At 40.2% G+C, this 13,300-nt stretch overlaps 1 protein-coding gene across 1 annotated transcript; it reads right to left on the bottom strand.

Annotated features, from left to right (window-relative positions):
* Nucleotides 1–4,607: 4,607 nt before the first annotated feature.
* Nucleotides 4,608–12,581, bottom strand: gucy2d (guanylate cyclase 2D, retinal). Its single transcript, XM_018690968.2, has 18 exons — nucleotides 11,717–12,581; nucleotides 11,302–11,603; nucleotides 10,788–11,160; nucleotides 10,580–10,664; nucleotides 10,383–10,494; nucleotides 10,142–10,261; nucleotides 9,970–10,050; nucleotides 9,581–9,757; nucleotides 9,338–9,494; nucleotides 9,086–9,235; nucleotides 8,535–8,683; nucleotides 8,255–8,418; nucleotides 7,139–7,331; nucleotides 6,557–6,731; nucleotides 5,837–5,935; nucleotides 5,102–5,196; nucleotides 4,898–4,980; nucleotides 4,608–4,692 (listed from the first exon to the last, which is right to left on the bottom strand). The coding sequence occupies exons 1-18, from the start codon at nucleotides 12,579–12,581 to the stop codon at nucleotides 4,608–4,610; spliced, it is 3,465 nt and encodes a 1,154-aa protein (XP_018546484.1).
* Nucleotides 12,582–13,300: the final 719 nt, after the last annotated feature.

The raw sequence follows: 13,300 nt of genomic DNA, 5'->3' as shown, positions 1-13,300 counted from the left end.
CCATCATTTATTCTGGCCAAGGGATGAAATGGCACGTGTAATACATGCACAGGCATAATTTTTCTTCCTCAGCATCTGCGTTTACCCAGTCTCCCAAAGTTTGACATGAATGGAGAGAATCAAAATGATCTCATTTAACGCCTCCAACTGTGGAGGAGCAGCTGGTTGACTCAGCATCCCTCAAAAAATGAGTTGTTTTTTTTCCCCTGTCATAGAGAGTGAAATGCCATTTTTGTCACTTTTCTACCGACTAGACCTCAGAAAGAAAACAATGCTCTGATGCAGTTCACACGCATTACTGCAGTATAGTTGGTAAACTCGTTGTTGGCATATTTCCGCAAGAGCAGCGCAAGAGTAAAGTCTGTTCTAATAGATCTGAAAATGTCTGGTTATCACTTCATTCATCAGATCATGATTCAGTATGTCATATGTATTCGAATGGCTTCCGTTTTGAGTAAACAACCTATTATGCATTAATTGTGAAAGCCGATCTACTACGTTTCCGGCCTCCCTGTGGTTTTCTCTGGGTAAATTGACGCCGCTTCTGCTGGACTGGCACCTCCAAGCCGGTGCCAGTCAAATGCCAGCGGGGGCTTCAGGACTGATGAGGAGTGCAGAGGAACACGGTGTTCGGGGCGAGGAAGACTTCGTTTGTGATCAAACAGGGAACGTGGCGTAATTCAGCATTTCATTTTCAGCGGATTTCACTCCACTGAATGTATAAAGACAGGAGAAAAACAACTGCAGAACAAGCTGTTTGAGAGGTCAGGGTTTATGCAGCTGTAGGCCTGTTGTAGTTTTGAGGTAGAACTGCTGAATGTCATGCAGCCATTAAATGCAAATTTGCATATTTTACAGACATATATGTACGGCCCCCTAGCCTATACAGTTGGTACAATGAGCATATGATCATTAAATAACTCCCTATAGAGACACTTGTAGAGACATTTAGGAATATAGTGACACAAAATTGTGTTACCACGTTTTATATAGCTGTGTTCAAACTCAATTTAATTTAAATGTAGATTAAATATGAATATATTTCAGTGACCACATGCTGCAAGATATTCCATCTTGTGTTGATGATAACATGCAGTGTAGCATTAATCCAATTAAATTTGTGATCATACACACAATTAAAATATACACATATACAACAGTAGACTATGAGATCCTGAGTTGATTGTCTTATTGTCGTTTCATGGGCTTCTCTAGATGGTCTGGAGAACTAAAGATGCTAAAGAGACCAGGATGGCCAAACCAGAATTACCCAGAGCACATGATATTGTAGTTATTAGTTTTTTAAATGCAGGTATATATATATATTTTCTGATTGTTTATATTGTGACACCTACATACAGGCGGAATATCCACTGAATAATGCCATGTGACACAGTACTGATGGCCTAAACTGATTACCACACTAACCAACATTTGAGTTTAGAAGGAAAGTCTCTCATCCTTTGCATGATACAGTCTGTGGTTAAATCCCAGGGGTGTGACTGCATCATCAAAGTGCCAAAAAAGGTTTGGCATAGCAACCTGTCAAACTGATCGAGTTGTCCTCATATCAACCCCTGTTAGTGGCAGAAATACGAATTGCTTTTGAGCTGACATTGTCCTCAGGGCACTGCACTTGTAGATATTCCTGCTAGCAGTGTAGACATGATCTATTCATATTCCTGTCTGGATAATAACATTTTAATCATTTTGAAAAGTTACCCTTAAAAACATTATCTTCTAAAAATATGATGTACTCTATCACGGCCAGAAAACTGTGATTATGTCACAGGACTTTTTAATTTCTAAACTTGTAGGAAAACATGTGTTGTTGGCATTGCTGTCAGTGCAACTTAAATGCAGCTTCAGCTCTATGGAGGTTTAATTTTAGCAGGAAATCCATTAAAACATTATTTACACTATTCAGGACGACACCTTAACATAAATGTTTAGAGGGTTTGTTTTCAACGTGTAGCACAGAAGTTAAATAAAGAATAAAACACCAGTCACACCAGCCCAGAGCTTGTTAGTGTTACTTTAACTTGCTTTGGGAGTTATTCTCTCTTCATAATTGAGTGGACTTTTAATGTTGCTGTCACCCCTTGTTGCCAAGTCTTTTTTTTATGCCCTGCCCATTTACAACACTGCTATTTTAAAACTTAAAGCTTCTTATATTTGAAAAGTGTGAACCAGATGTGATATATAAATGCCACTAGCTATTATATAAATTGTTTACCTGCCCTTTACAGTGTGATTTATTGGCCTTTATTGGACTTATGATGTATTGGTCCACTTATTTCAATCATAATTTAGTGAACTGTCAGTGTACTTGTGTGGGATAATAACTTCACTTCATATAGACTCATGAGTAAGCAGTAAGAGAAAGAGACAACTCTTCACTAAAACCATAATTTATTTACAGAAACACATTGAAATCACTTTCAAAATGAGCAATACAGTCCTCTCAAATTTGATGATATTTATCTATTTGGCAAGTGTATTAAAAATCTAAAAAAAAAAAAAAAAAAAGAAAAAGGGGGGATTAGCTATTGTTCTTTAGATACCCATCAGACAGCTTCCCCCATCTTCTCCATCGTTATTCAGAATCCTGTGTTTCCTCTTCCTCAGTTGTTTAATCATGCTTGAAGAGCCAGTGCTGGTGCTAAACAGTTAATGGTGTGAAAGACTACACCACAAAGAAGCAAACTGATAATCAAGTCATCAGGTGTCTTTAAAAAGTTTTGTATTTGTTTTGTTGGTACACTGAGCTACTGTGACAAGTCAGTGTTTGTTAGAAGTGGTCAGCACTGAGCTCCCAAGGAGAAAATGTCCGCAGAGTGAAACTGCGGCAAAATAGCAAGCCAACAGAGAGTGAGTGAATGTGTGCATTGATATCTCCTTTTGTGTTTAGGGTTTAGGGAACCCAAGCAGAAAAAAATGCCAATCCTTCTAACGCTGAAAGACACACTATGTACAAATTTACAGTATATACAGCACACATCCCCAGGCTCAGAGGGCCTTCACATACAGCCACAGCAAAGGCTAATGGCTTAAAAATCAGACAAAGCCAGACATTTTCCTTTAAAAGACGGTGCTACATGTGAAGCATGTTATTGGAGATGATCGCTTCAGTCAGTTGTCATTCTGCATATCAGTGCAGAGCAGACGCAGCCCACTGTTTGTCCCAAAAATTAGGTCTTCCTATTGCTGTCCTATGAAGAATGTGCAGTATGCTGTATGATACATGTAGCCCTGCATGCAACATGTTATATAGGCTGCATGTACTGTGGGCGAGGCTATAATAACAATGCATTATTTAATTGTGCAGTAGTTTGAGTCTTGTTTGCCTGTTGCATACGTCCATTGTTTGTTTTTAAGGATATGTCAGCATAATGTTAAAAGCAATACACACATCATTAAAAAACAATACATACTGTATGTAGTATCATAACATCATTAGGGAGAGAAACATACTGTGGATACAAAAAAAGAAGTCAATCTTTTAAAGGACAATATCATGTAGTAAGTATTATATGTTATTAAAATGTTAGAATTTATTCATTATTTCTAGGTTTGCAGATGTTTTGGCCCCAAGATACTTTTCAATCTGTATTTTTGTAATTACCATCAGAAAAAGACATTGAAATAAAATTTTAGATCACATTTTTGTCTGTCTAACTGAACTGATATGTTAGATGTGATGGATTCAAACGTTAAAAGATGTAGTCAAAAGATGTGTTACTTTTAAATATATATATGTTAATAATTAAATCTAATATTAAACAAAGAAACCAGATGCTTTGTTTGACATATTTGGACCAGTTTTGGATAATACAGCTTCATTTTCAAAATGAGTGAATAATCACATTCACACATTACAAAAACAGAATCACAGCTATATCCTTGACCTGAGCTCTCAAGCCTGACTAACCTATCCAGCGTTTCCCAGTTTAAATTACAGTAAGAATGTTTTAATGTATTAATTCTGTGTTGCTGTAAAAGGCTAATGCTTCTAAAGTGAGTGAAGAATAGACTCTGTTATACCTGAGATGAATAGCCCAGCAGTAATAGCTTCCACCCTCAGGGTGTTCATGATAAAATCCCTCCAATATCTACAAAGCACAAAGATCAGTACAAATACATACAGTGCATGAAGTACACCAGCATTACAAGTGATACTGTGATCCTTTCTGTAGACACATTCATCATAATTCCTAAGTGTTAGGTGATTGGTGTCCTCTGAGCCAACACATTGTGGATCTGTAAATTAACAATGATGATCATATTATGCTGTATGTATCTGTTTTTGGTTTTAAAACAACTGTTGAACAAATATGGACAGTTGTTGGCTCATTTTTGCATCTTGGAGCCAGGGTTTATCATAGCACCAAAACTATGAGTGAAGAGAATGATTGTTTTGATCTAAAAATGATTTTGACAAATCCAGAAAGTATGAATTTCCATGTTATTATGCAGCCCAAATTATAGTAGGTTGTGCATCATTTTAAGACTCATGACTTTTCATTCACCATGTATTCTTTCACTGAAAAACAATGTTGTTACAGTATTACTCCTCAATTCTGGGGCTTCAGTGGAAAAACATCAGGCTAGTTCATCCTCTTCTGTCGATCCAGGAATTTTTGTCTTCTATCTACAGGTATCTCCTCTAAACTAATACCATGATTGCTTCCCCTGAAATGAGAAATACAGCTTTTTATTTCTGCACAGCTGGGACACAGAGCAGAACACCACAGGTCATCCATACAAATAGAATTTTTGATTATACTTAGTTGTGCTGCAATAATCTAAAACCACACAGTATTAATGTAATGCAAAGATGAGATCAGGCAAATAACACGTATGTGTATATAGAGGAGTAAAGAATTTTTTCTCTTACCCTTGAAGGTCAGGAGGAATAGGTAGAGGCTTGTTGAAGTCTTCCCTCCCGACCAACCAATACGTGTTCTCAATACCTTTTCCCTAGAAATAAATAATCATTAGCATTCATGTGATACTTTTACAAGGCCAGTGCTACAGTGGGTACATTGCATATCCTTGTGTGTATATTATGAAAGTGTTTCTCATTTTTTGTTTTATTTACCTTTAACTCTGTCAGGCCTCTGACTTGAATTTTGTATCCCAGCTTCAAGCTGTTCAGGACATCAACTGTGCTTTGGTTGACATGGATTCTGTAAGCTATGACAGCAAATACAGACATATTCTTAACATTTGCCCAGTCAAATTGGTTTAAGATCAGGTACACATGTCAAATCTGTATCGTTTTCTCTGTAAGGTTTAAAACTGTACTCTGAGGAATTTAGAAAGTCAGGCTGTCGTTTCTGAATTAAACCACATGGTGGCAGTAGACAACCCATCATTACTTCACACCTGATAACAAAAATACATTATAGTTATGCATAAATGCATGTTGTTATTTTAGATATACATGTATATCAAAATGAAACTGCCACTCACCAATTTTATCAATTGTGATTTCCTGGGAGCTCAATGAAATGTGAGCTTTATTTTTAAACATAGCCTAAGTAAAGTGTACTTAGTCATTTATACTTAATTTATACAGCATGCAGAGGGTAACTGAGGCAAACTTTGTCATTGACGACAGTTACACTGAAACTTCAAATGGCCTCTAATTCTGCTGATAGTCTTAAAGGATTAGTAAGGACTGTTCACTTAAAGCCCTGTTTAGCCTCAAGCAGCATGCACACAAACTGTCATACACTTGACCTCTCAACCACCATATCAATTAAAATAAAAAAGATAAAAGACAGAGGAGGTCTGTCTGGTCTATACAATAAATAATATACAAGACACTTACGCAATCCTGTGGACTCCATTCGAGATGCTGTGTTGACAGTGTCTCCAAACAGACAGTACCGAGGCATTGTAAGGCCCACCACTCCTGCTACAACTGGGCCTGCAAACATAGCACGCAAGAACACATGCACAGAGGTTGGAGGGGGCTTTGAATAGGACGCCTCTCCTTAGCAAGCTAATATCTTATATTGTATATCAGATTTTTGCATTGTGACATGTGACTGTGACTTCGAGGACTCAGCTTTAAAAAGAGGTTCTTGTTCCTATACTTTCTGGTAAACTCATCTTTCAGCATTTCAATAAAAGAACACAAGTCTCCTGATGACATCAAAGCTGTGCACCACCACTTCTGTCTGCATAAATAAATTCACAGAATTTAGTTACAAATCCAAAGTATGCAGTGTGTTAATTGGATGACAGCACTCTAAGTGGATAGTGTTTCACTGTTCCAGGAATAAGTTCCAGACGAGGATAAAGGAGGTAAAAATACCTCCCTGCCTTAGCAGCTTGGTTCCTGCATACTTACTCCTTTGCAACAAATTTACTTCAACTCTCTCTGAAATGGAGTTAGGAGTTTTACTTCACACTGTATTACTCATTATACATCTAGTGACTTAAAATAGTGACTTAAAGTAAAAAAAAAAAAAACTGCATTGCTATTATATATCATGGTGATGACAACACTTAATCACAATAGAAAATGGGTGGATGTATTGCTCACCAGAGTGCAGGCCAATACGGATCCTGACTTTTAGCTCGGGCATGTGCCTCATCTTGAACGTCCCAATGCAGTGGAGGATGTCAAGAGACATGTTAGCCATCTCAGCTGCATGACGGTTGCCGTTCCTGGTTGGGACTCCTGAGGCTACCATGTATGCATCTCCAATAGTCTCCACCTAAAAAACATAATAATAAGAATCAAACACACACACATACACACAGTGATATAAATGGATAATACTGCAAAGTAACTCAAAGAAATGTCCTGTGTATATATCTATCTATCTATCTATCTATATCTATATCTCTCTCTCTCTCTCTCTCTCTCTCTATATATATATATATATATATATATATATATATATATATATATATATATATATATATATATATATCAGTATATAGATATATATTTAAAAAACTATCAAAATAGAAATACATAGAAAACAAAAACTATCAAAACCACCAAAAAATACTATATGTGTGCTATAAGTGAAACTGAATAAAACCAAAATTAGATATTAAAAAAACACTTCATAATTGATCCTGCACATAGATAGATGCAAGATCCCCCAAGACTCACCTTGTAGACATCATGCAGCCCGATGATAGCATCAAAGAGTGAATAGAGGTCATTGAGTAAGTCAACCACCTCGATGGGCTCGCTGAGAGCCGAGATGGTGGTGAAGCCCACGATATCGCTGAAGTACAGAGTGACCTCGCTGAAATGCTCGGGTTTGACGGGCTTGCCTGTCTTCAGTGCCTGGGCCACAGACCTTGAAGGAGGATGATGATGAGTGAAGGACAGTGAAGGTCAGTTTTGTCACAAGACCCTGAGACTGCTGAAAGTCATTTTTCTGGTATTTTTTCAAACAGGCGTGACATCTCTAAAAACTGCTAAAACATGGTATAATTTATGAACACTGTGCAGTTAACAGTTAAATACTGGAAAACTACTTCTTGTGAGCACATTGGTTATTTGAAATGACAGCATTCATTTTTATTTGATGTGATATGATGAAGATTCAATAAGATATTCATGGCTGTGAAAAACACACTTGAGTTTGTTAAGGTGTCCTTGTTTAGACTCACAGATAGAAGAAAATTCTGATTGTAAGATAAAGAGCTGAGAGACATTTTTGGTGATCAGTTGCACTACAAATCATGAAAGGAAACAAAAAAGGTAGTTGTTGACTTGCTGCACATATTGAGATGCACAAAGAAGTATTGTAAATGTATCTTTTTTGGAGGTTTGATGATGAAAATCAACTCATAACTGAAAATAAAACAACACATTCTGCTTTATGTCATCTTCTGTGTGAAAAAGTACAAAATAATTGTTATGAACATACAAAATCTCAAAAGTTAAAAGTTTTAATGGCTGTGTTTGATTTGGACAGTTCTCTGATTCCATCCTCAATGTTCACTGCTGCAGCAAACATTCCCCCGGTTCCTGAACGCAGCAGAAACAACATTTTGAGAAATACTGAGGAAATACATTCTGACTTTTTTTTTTTTCAGGGATGACAGCTATGATTCAATTATCTCTCACAAATTTTCCCATTGATTCAGACACATTTTGCATTTTGTCTCTTGAGACCTGTATAGCTCAGTTGAGTTGCATGTGCAGAAAAGTGAAATATGACTTGCCACCATAGTTTTATCATCACTTTAACATGTCAGTGAAATTGACACTCACTTGGGCAACATCTGAGCCACCAGGTTGTCAGTCTTTTGTCTCTCCACCTCCAGCTCCTCCGTCCTCTCTCTGATCAGATCCTCCAAGTTGGAGGAGTACTGTTCCAACATCCGCAGCATAGAGTCGATGATGTTGGTCTTTTTTCCCTTGGTTATGCTCTTGAACTGTCAGATGAAAAAGGAGATGGAACAGCAACGTCATCGCCACCTTGCTATGTTTATACAGAGTAGGATAGGAGGAGAAGGCCTGGATCAGCATGTGTTGTTTTCAGCGTTTTCACCTGTTTGAAGATCTCCTCAAAGGTCGGCCTCTTCTCTGGCTCTTCACACCAGGCCTGTTTCATAACCTGTATCACGTCCAGTGGGGCCTCATCCACTGACACAGTAGGCCGACACAAAGGAGGGGGCTCTTTAATCTTGCTGATAATCTCTGTCAACACATCCATGCAGACAAGAGCACAAAGATGTTGGACATACAGGGAAATACACAAAAGCAGACAGATTTTGTGCAGCCAGTTTCGTCAATTAAGTGTGAATGTCACTGCTGATAAAAAACAGACATAGTGCAGCTTTTTCAGCAGCAATTCTGATATTTGTCATTTTATTTCCAGCTCACTGTGAACAGTTTTGTGTGTAATGTGGGCAAAGAGCAACAATAAATGGTATTCACTCATAATATGTGATAATGCCCACAGGTCGTTGGCCCTTTCCTCAGGTGGAGGACATAAAGGACAGGATGAATGAACCTTCTGAATGTCACCAATACCACCTACTATTTTTTTGTTTGTTTGTTTGTTTTTTGTATCACAAAGGTTGCTAATACATCACTCACCCTTAGGAGGCATGTCCAGCATGCAGAAAGGTGCAGAGCGAGAGATGACCTCCTGCACGACAATGGCAAAGCTGTACACATCTCCTGGGAAAGTTCCCTTCCTCCTTAGACTAGCACTTCGAAGCAGCTCAGGAGCAGTCCAAAGCAGATCTTTTTTATTGAACAAACATGCACAACTATTAATGAACAAAGAAAACTGAAATATGCTATGACAAACTCACTAAATTAGTCTTTGGAGGCATATGAACTCACCCTCTGGCTTTTCCTGTTCAGTGTCAATGCTCTGGGCAATCAAGATTTCATTGAACCCGTAATCTGTCACCTTCAGTACAAAGCGCCCGTCCACCACACAGTTACGTGATTTGAGCCGTCCATGGATGATGTCACGATTGTGCAGGTACTTCATTCCCTGATGACAATTTGGAGAAAATGTGTGAGTGATAGAAAAAGTGAAGTGAGAAATGAAACATGAGAAGGTCATTTTGTTTCTCTTACCCGGATCAGATCCATTAACAGGGAGGACTTGAACATCCAGTCAAGACGCACATCCTCATTGTTGAGCAGATCCTCCAAGCTGCCCCTGGAGCAGTGCTCAGTCACAACACCAAAGATCCCAGAGTCAAAGAACAGTCCTAGGAACAGGTTGAGGTTCTCGTGCCTCATGTCTCTGAGCTGAGGGGAAGACAATGCATAGATCAAAGCTGTGAAATATGTTCTTGTTCTTTTTTTCACAGATCCAGATCAACCTGTATTTTATAGTTTCTGGCTACAATGGGGAGTCATTGTGCTAATGATGAGTGACATGCCTTTGGCTAGGAACAAATAAACATGAATACAGAAACTCAGTAGTGCTTCCCTTGAATTCCACTCACATATTCACTCACCTTGACAAACACAAACTCAGTGCTGCTATTGACACCTGATACTGATCCACTGGGACATTTCTTCAACCAAACCCAGTCACCCTGAGAGGTAAACAAAATGACTTAGTCTTTGTGAATCCAGCAACAACCAAAGATGTGAGCTCCTGAATGTGTCATGTCAGGCTGGCCTCACCTCAAACACGGCAACATTGGAGCTGTCCGGCGTTGAGGCCATGTAGCTGCGACCTGACACAGAGTGATGAGGCGTCTTCATATCCAACTGGCTTTTCATGATACTTTCATCATTGAGCTTCTGCTCATATACACACAGTTCAAAGAGGACGAGTCAGTCTCAGATAATCATGCACAGCAGAGAGAAGCAAACACACAGCAAAATACCGGCAGTATTGTCAGAGATTCAGCACAGAACTGACCCTTTTGCTGATTTGAGTGTTGATGAAGACCAGGTCATCCAGGGTCAGAACTACCTTTGTTGATCCACCATTACCACCACCTCCAAAAGTGAACCCAACCCTGCCGTCTCTCCTAAACAGTTATAATATGTTGTAAACATCACACAAGACAGCATGGGTTAATATGTTATTCTGCGCATGTATTCTGTTGAGCATACCTGAAGCGAAGGAAGATGTTAATTCCACAACCGGCCAATGAAATGAACACAAGGAAAAGAAAGAAGAAAGTAATTGAATCCAGACCTTTGGAGAGAGAAAAAAGGGAATACACACAAAGACAGTAAGTTTTAATGCACAGAATTCAGTCATGTACACCATAACAGCTTGAAGATACATTTCTTGTGATGATACTACTTGTGCACTCACCTCCAGTACAGGCAAAGTAGGGGCTAAACCAGCAGCTTGAGTCTCTATAGGGCGTACTGCCTGCAAAATGGATGGAACGACCAAGGTACTTCAAGCCCCCGGTCCTGCCGTCTGTATATGCAGCTTCCAGGGAATGAGTGGAGTAGAGAGAGTTGCCTATGCCGCTGTAGTCCAGCACTACGTAGCGAGCCTGCATACCTTCACCTTTCCTGCCAGCCCTCAAGGGCTGATTAAAGCCTTCAAATTCAAAGTTGCCCTCACTGCCACCCAGGATCTGACCAGTTACCCAACGGCCCCCATTGGAACGTGCCTGCTCAGTAGCCATTGCTATGTAATACATCATGTTGTAGATGGTGCCAAAGAATGGAGAAACCTAGCAGAAGAGAAAGATGTGACGATTTTGGTTAAAATTCACATATATATCTTTAAGTGCCTTTGTTTTTCAGCTTCTTCCAGATTTGTCATAATTTTCTACTATGACTTAATTATTTCAAAACACAGAAGAGAATCTTACCTCCTCCGGTGGGGTGCTGCTGCGAATTTCATAGCTGTCCTGAGCATCTTTGAAGGCCTCATAGAAATTGCGCTCTCCAGAGTCCACAGTGATGGTGAGGACCCCGTCATATGCTTTCCGCAGCTTGGTGTCATTGCCTAAAGAGTAGTAGAATGCATCTTTGTAGGGTAGTGAGTAGAGGAGGGTGTCGTAGGGGATGAACACGTAGCCACGGTCGATCATACGCATGGCAAGCGCTGTGGTCAGAAGTTGGTACTGGGCTTGGCCACCAATCAGCACAGAAGGCATGCACATGATGACCACTGTGAGAGAAGAGAGTTTAAACTAGTTTATTTGCATTATCCATGTGGAATAAAGCAGAGTAGAGCTTCTCTTAATCTTCTGAGGCATCAACATCTCTACATGTGTGACTCACCTCTGACCCGGTCAGTTTCCCGCACCTTTGTCAGGGCTCTGCGAGGCCCATCCTTGTCGGTTTCCATAGTTACTACAGGGTTTACAGGCAGGCCGAGGGCCCTCAGTGATGAGGCCAGCTCCTGTCCTGTGGCTTCCCACACGTCTGTCTCTTCTGAGATTATGGCTACATGGGCCCACCGGAAGAACCGCAACACACTGAAGAGGACGTGGGAGGACAGTGGCAGTGGCCTCAGGAAGGTGGGATACATCTCTCCTTTTTTCATGGTGGGTTTGAGGCAACTCCAGGACAGAATCCCAACATCCCACTCTTTTGCATACAAAGCTGCTGAAGAGCAGTATCCTGGGTTGGCAGGGCCCAGGAAAGCAGAACCATAACTCTCCAGCCCGGCAAAGCGAGCAAGAGCACGGGATGACTTGCAATCCTCATTGATCAGCGTGTAGTCATACCAGTAGCCTTTGTTCAGGTAGGGGTCCTTGTTTATGCGAGTTGTGGCAAGACGGGCTGCCAAGTCAGGTAGGGCTTTAGAGTATAAGAGGTCACACGTCCAGGGTCCAACCAGGGCCACCTTGAAAGTGGTCGCCCAGGCTTGACAGGGCAGAAATGACAACATGAGTAGGGGCAGAAGAAACCAGCTCCTGGAGCATTGCACAGGGGATGATGGCAACTGTGGTTTTGATGACAACGATCTTGGTGACAATGATGATGAGCTTGATGATAATGATTCAAACAGACTATACCCACTGCCGCTGTTTGTGACCACTGTCTGCATGTGTCCTTTTCTCTTGACTTTTATTGAGTCGTGCTGCCATCGCGGGTGGTAGGACAAGTTGTGCAGAAAGCGAGGGTCTCTGTGACTTGCCATGTTGTCACACAACTATTCTGATGCGTCAGACACAGAAGAGGAGTTTATAGTATTAGTGTGAGCTTTTCTCTGTGGATGGGACAGTCTACCTTGGCACGCCGCAGGCCTCTAGTCCAAAGCTGGACAAGCGACGACACAACCCCAAGCCATCACTGCCTCCAGAAAATAAGAAAAAAGATGGAACGAATTAGAAAATTTGACATACAACAATACAATGACAGTGACTGTACAGTGTCATCCTAATCCTAAATTCTGTGAAACAGCAAGAACATCTCAGGGCTAAAACATTCTCCAGGATACAGATATGATGCCTGACCTGAACTCACACCTTGCTGAGCTGTTTTCTTAAACAGAATGTGACGTTAAATCTTATCAGCATCCACCTGTCTCAATAAAGACATGGTGGCCAGTGTGCCAGTCCTGGTCCTTGGAGAATTAATGGCATGTGTGTAGCAAGCTGATTAGGTCTGTCGGGGCCATCAAGTTTAGAATCAAGAGCCAGGTAACGTGGGGGCTAAATCTGGACTTGATGGCTCTATTTGGTCTTGGTATCTCTTTTCCCTTCAAGTCAATCTCTTGAGATCTTCTCAGCTGTCCATTTCTGGATTTTCCTCATCTTTAACCCCCTCACACCCACAGATTCTTGAAAGCCACATCTAAATTCGTATCAGCTGCCTGAAATAACTCAAGATTAAATGAGCTTTTAATCCAGCACAAAA

Source organism: Lates calcarifer, linkage group LG20 (genome assembly GCF_001640805.2).
Source record: "Lates calcarifer isolate ASB-BC8 linkage group LG20, TLL_Latcal_v3, whole genome shotgun sequence".
Taxonomy (NCBI): Eukaryota; Metazoa; Chordata; class Actinopteri; family Centropomidae; genus Lates; species Lates calcarifer.
Note: the sequence above shows the minus strand (reverse complement) of the source record. Positions and strands in the feature narration are given on the sequence as shown.

Coding starts and splice junctions, on each gene's coding strand:
- gucy2d (XM_018690968.2), bottom strand. CDS start 12,581: ATGGCAAGTCACAGAGACCCTCGCTTTCTGCACAACTTGTCCTACCAC. Junction 11,604..11,716: donor GGAAACTGACCGGGTCAGAG/GTGAGTCACACA, acceptor CTTCTCTCACAG/TGGTCATCATGTGCATGCCT. Junction 5,197..5,836: donor AATGGAGTCCACAGGATTGC/GTAAGTGTCTTG, acceptor TTGCTGTCATAG/CTTACAGAATCCATGTCAAC.